Source organism: Stomoxys calcitrans, chromosome 2 (genome assembly GCF_963082655.1).
Source record: "Stomoxys calcitrans chromosome 2, idStoCalc2.1, whole genome shotgun sequence".
NCBI classification, from domain to species: Eukaryota; Metazoa; Arthropoda; class Insecta; order Diptera; family Muscidae; genus Stomoxys; species Stomoxys calcitrans.
Genome location: NC_081553.1, coordinates 211168285 through 211174284, shown reverse-complemented (window position 1 = coordinate 211174284; position 6000 = coordinate 211168285). Strand labels below are relative to the sequence as shown.

The 6000-nt window shown below is 36.3% G+C and overlaps 1 protein-coding gene across 1 annotated transcript in view; it reads left to right on the top strand.

Annotated features, from left to right (window-relative positions):
* The first annotated feature begins 1867 nt into the window (after positions 1-1867).
* The window catches only part of LOC106087691 (circadian locomoter output cycles protein kaput), a 191878-nt gene continuing 187745 nt past the window's right edge, over positions 1868-6000 (top strand). Inside the window, exon 1 of the mRNA XM_013252829.2 lies at positions 1868-2198. Within this exon, the coding sequence (XP_013108283.1) occupies positions 2143-2198 (56 nt within the window). The 5' untranslated portion in view covers positions 1868-2142. The remainder of the gene's footprint in view (positions 2199-6000) is intronic.

The window sequence follows — 6000 nt, the reverse complement described above, 5'->3', positions numbered from 1 at the left end:
CGAACAAAGTTATTACCGACTCCAAAAGCGGCAAGCTTTGATAAAAGTGCACCGTGCCAGACCCTATCAAATGCCTTGGAGATATCCAACGTCACGACCTTACTCTCAACAAATTGGTGGATAGAGCGACTCCATCGTTCCGACAAAAATGCCATTAGGTCTCCCGTAGAGAGTTTTCTGCGGAACCCATACTGTCTATCGCTAAGAAGGCCATTGGACTCTAAGTATTTGACAAGATGATGGTTAACCACACTCTCCATAACCTTGGAGAGCGCGTAGCATATCGCAATTGGCCGGTAATATGCAGGGTTGTTCGCCGCACCTTTTTTGGGGATGGACTGAACGTTCGCAACCTTCCAACGCGCCGGGAAAACTCCCGCACGGTAACTGAGGTTGAAAAGACACTTACACTTACAAACACCAGTGTTGATATACCGTCCGGGCCCCTGAGATTTATTAACGTCGAGATCCGCATATCGGGAGATCGGTTTATATGGAAGCTATATCAAGTTATACACAGATTTTGACCGTACTTAGCACAGTTGTTGAAAGTCATAGCAAAACACTACAAAAATTTCGGCAAAATTTCAGCCAAATCGGACAAAAATTTCGGCTTCCAAGGGCTCAGGAAGTCAAATCGAGAGATCGGTTTATTCGGGAGCTATATCATGTTATAGACCGATTTGAACCGTACTTGGCACAGATGTTGGAAGTCACAACAAAACCACCACATGCCACATGCAAAAATGCAGCCAAATCCGAATTGCGGCTTCCAGGGGCTCAAAAAGTCATATCGGGAAATCGGTTTATATAGGACCTATATCCAAATCTGAATCGATATGGCCCATTTGAAATCCCCAATGACCTACATCAATGTAAGGTATCTGTGTAAAATTTGAAGCGGCTAGCTTTACGCTTTCGACCGCAATCGTGATTTCGACAGACGGACAGACATGGCTAGATCGAGTCAGAACGTCGAGACGATCAAGAATATATGTACTTTATGGGGTCTTAGACGTATTTTTAGAGGTGTTTCAAACGGAATGACTAGATTGGTATACCCCTATCCTATGGTGGTGGGCATACAAAATGTCGAAACTAAATTTATTGAAAATTAATTACAGAAATCGGTAGGCCTATGAGCAGTAAGACGGACAGGGCGAAGTGTCATGAGAATTGACAAAAATTTAATACCATATACACTACTGTTGTGAAAAACAGAACCCAAAGTTGTATTTTAATTTTAAGTTCCATTCTCCTGAGTTTTTTTTTTAATTGTTTCCCTCTGGAAGCCTTTAAGCACCAGCGAAATCTAAACTTGAAATAGTTTTTTCTACTTATTTCCCATCAACACACTTTCTAACTCAGTCTTTAAACTTTTTCTTTGCAGATCTTAATCGTTATATCAAGACAAAACAAAACTTCAAGAAAAACAAAAATAATAAAAAATGTGCAATAATTAAAAGTAATAAAAAAAAAGAAAAACAAACAAAGAAAAATCATTTGAAGTGAGCAAACAGCAACAACAACAAGAAAAAATCACAAGCATTTTTTTTATTTAATTAATTAAAAAATCTCTTAACTAATGACAATCGTGTTAAAAATAACATAAATTTTAAGATAACAAACCCTCGACAAAAGCCTCCACACAAAAAAATACCAAAAGCAAAAAAACAGATAAAGAAACTTCAAGCTTCCAGCTTCCTTGGCAATAAAACTCAAAAAAAGGAAGAATTCTTTCAAATCCAACTAAAAGCAGAAAAAAATCAAGCAACACAAAAAAAGTAAATCTCACGCCTTAAAAAAATTACAGAAAAAAAACAACAACAAACCGATTGCAGAGGCAGCATAAAAGGAGATTTTTTTTTGGAGAAAAAAAAAAAAAAAAACAGACACCAAACAGCAACCCAAACCCTAAGTGTTTGGGTGTTGCTGCTGCACTTTGTTTGAAGTTGCTGTGTTACTGCTGCTTCTGCTGGCGGCGTATACTTTGCTGACGCCACCGTAGCCGCTGTTGTTTTTGTTTTTAGTTTTTAAGTTTTTTTTTTTTTTTGCTTATCCTACGGGAGGTGAAATCTTTGCTGCACAGTGATCCCCACAGAATCCTTCAAAACGGCGACCATAACGAACTCCGCCTTAGCAATGAGCCAACTCGGCACCGTTTATGCCACCAAACGGAGGCGACGCAATGGCAAAAGGTAAGTGCAACACCTTGAGAAAACCCCTATCATTTACACTTTATCAAGGAACAAAAAGCAAAACAACTGAAAAAAAACCAAATCTTTATTCATTCAGAAAAACGGTTTCTTAAGAAAGTCTCAAAAGCAGATAACCAAAGATTTGGAAATTGTGGGATTTTGTGTGATTTTAATTTCATTAAGAAAATCATTCACCAGAACTTACTTTTAGTTGTAGATGGTGGTAGAAAAATCCTAATATCATAAAGACCTAGAACTGGACATTAGGGTGGGTTTATATTAAAGGACCAAAAAGCAAAAGTGTAACCATGGGCCTAAAACCAACTTCTAGGATGTTTTGCCCAAGAAACCATGGGTCTCAAAACAAAAGTGTCATCAACTACAATTTCTAAGGGGTTTTGCCCATGTAACCAAAGGTCTAAAACCAAAATCATCAAAAGTGTCATCTACGACAATTTCTAAGGAGTTTGCCCAAATAACTAAGGGTCTTAAGCCAAAATCAAGGTTCGACAGACATGGAAAAATAGTTATTGGGTTGCCCAAAAAGTAATTGCGGATTTTCCATATAGTCGGCGTTGACAAATATTTTCACAGCTTGTGACTCTGTAATTGCATTCTTTCTTCTGTCAGTTATCAGCTGTTACTTTTAGCTTGCTTTAGAAAAAAAGTGTAAAAAAGTATATTTGATTAAAGTTCATTCTAAGTTTTATTAAAAAATGCATTTACTTTCTTTTAAAAAAATCCGCAATTACTTTTTGGGCAACCCAATATATGGGACCAGAAGTAAAGTTTGTTGTTGAAAAGCCCGAAGCTCAAATTTAATTTTAGTCTTAATGCAGGTGGAATATTGAATTGGGCTTGGATTGTAAATATTAGGGCAAGATGAGTTAAAAGACTTAATTCTTCCGAATTCTTCCATTAAAGTACTAAAAAAGTGCAAATTAGTACCAAATGGCTCAATTTCACCAAGGGTGCACAAATATACATAAAGTTCCTTAAAATTAAGTTCTAGTAAAATTAGTTTATTGAATAATCACATAAAATTTTTTTACAAAGAGTACATTTGATAATACTTTTGGTACCATTTGGTACCATTTTATGTTGGTACCTTTTTGTACAATTTTACTGATTGAGCTGGAGCATAGAAGTGAAGTGCCTGGATATCTATAGAATATTCAGAAGATAGTTAAAAAAATGTTTTTTTTTTCGAAATTTTAACAATTAGCTAAAAAAAGTACTAAATAGTACGAAAATGGTACTAAATTATATAACTTTTTAGCCAGAGGAAACGGATGGAGCTTAAGCGATGAAAAATTCGGAAAAAATTCAATGTCATCTCGAAAATATAATTATTGAAAAATCTCACTAAAAGTGATAGAAAAGTACGTTTAATCCCACAATTAGTACCATTTCGGTACTTTTTTTTACTTTGGTACCATTTGGTACTTTTTTACGTATAGAACTAGATCACCGAATTTTGGTACTTTAATATCTCATGCGAATTTTGAGCTGATGACTAAATGTTTTTTTTTCAAAATTCGTACATTTAGGTAACAAAAAGTACAGAATAGTACGAAAATAGTACTAAATAATAAAATTACATCCGGAACTAAGGGATATATCTACCGCTATGAAATACGGCAGAATTCATGGTCGTCTCAAATAATTTTTTTTTTTTTTTTAGTTTGTACTGAAAGTGACAAAAATGTACGTTTAATCCCACAATTAGTACCATTTCGGTACTTTTTTTACTTTGGTACCATTTGGTACTTTTATACGTATTGAACTAGAACTATGGAACTCTTCTACCTCACGTGAATATTAGTCACATAACTAAATTATATTTATTTTTTTTTAAATCCAACATTTAAGTAATAACAAGTAAAAGCGTGCTAAGTTCGGACGTCCCGAATCTGGGGTACCCACCACCACAGATTCCGTTAACTAAGTGTGTATTTGAATTATTTTGGTCTCAAGAAGTTATATCGGGATATCGGTACTTAGGGGCGCCTATATCATCACATTGACAGATTTGGGATAAAACTTGGCACTGATATTGCAAGTCATAAGATAGATTTCTGAGTCAAATTTCAGTCAAATCAGATGAAAATTTAGGCTTCTAAGGACTGAAGAAGTCAAATCGGGGGATCAGTTTATATGGGGGCCATATCTGTTTATAGACCGATTCGGATCATAATTGGCATGGTTGTTCGTACATTTAAGTAACAACAAGTAAAAGCATGCTAAGTTTGGCTGTCCCGAATCTTGGGTACGTTGGGTAGTTATATTGGGATTGGTAAGGGAGCTATATCAGTTTAAGAACCGATTCGGATCATATTTTGCATGAATATTGAGAGTCATAATACAAGTATTTGTTTCAAATTTCAGCCAAATCAGATGAAAATTGAGGCTTGTAAGGGCTCAAGAAGTTAAATCCGGGGATCGGTTTATATGGGAGCTATATAAGGTTATGAACCGTTTCGAATCATATTTGGCATGGTTGTTCAAAGTCGTAACTCAAGTCTTTGTTTTTGGATGAACATTGCCAAATTGGATGAACATTGATGCTTCTAAGGGCTTAAGAATTTAAGTCCGCGGATCGGTTTATATGGGGGCTATATCTGTTTATAGACCGATTCAGATGTATGTTGGAAGTCATAACTTAAGTCTTTGTCCCAAATTTCAGGTAAATCGAATGAAAATTGAGGCTTCTAAGGGCTCAAGAAGTCAAATCCGTAGATCGCTTTATATGAGGGCGCGAAATCTGTTGATACACCGATTCGGATCATACTTGGCATGGATGTTGAAAGTCATAAAACAAGTCTTTGTTTCAAATTTCAGTCAAATCGGATGAAAGTGGGGGCTTCTAAGGGCTAAAGGAGTCAATTTCGGGGATCGGTTTATATGAGGGCTACATCTGTTCATAGACCAATTCGGATCTTACTTGGCATGTATGTAGGAAGTCTTTTATAGTATTACCTAAAAGGATTATTGTATTTTGTAGTTTAAGTTTTAAAATGACTCTTACACCCAGAGAAAAGTTGATACCGAACGTGCTCATTTCAATACCATACGGTATTGATAGTATAGCAACACCGTATGGTTCAAAAATAATACCGTATGGTATGGATGAAACATAAAATGATTAGTAGCTTTTGGTACTAGACTTATTACCGAACTGGTATTGGTTTTAATACCAATCTGTTATTGGTTTTAGCACCAGACCGTTATTGGTTTCAGTACCAAACCGTTATTGATTATTCCAACCCCTAATGAACCAAAAAAAGTATGGCGAAGGGCTTAACACAACTCACTGTCCCCAATTTTGGCTATATCGGACAATAAATGCGCCTTTTATGGGCCCAAAACCTTAAATCGAGAGATCGGTCTATATGGCAGCTATATCCAAATCTGAACCGATCTGGGTCAAATTGAAGAAGAATGTCGAGGGGCCTAACACAACTCACTGTCCCAAATTTTGGCAAAATCGGAAAATAAATGTGGATGTTATGGGACCAAATCCTTTAACCGAGAGATCGGTCTATATGGCATCTATATCCAAATCTAGACCGATCTGAGCTAAATTGAAGAAGTATGTTGAGGGGCTTAACCTAACTCACTGTCCCCAATTTCGGCGACATCGGACAATAAATGCGCCTTCTAGGGGCCTAAAACCTTAAATCGAGAGATCGGTCCATATGGCAGCTATATCCAAACCTGAACCGATCTGGCTAGATCGTCTTAGATTTTTACGCTTCTCAAGAATATATACACTTTATAGGGTCGGAAATGGATATTTCGA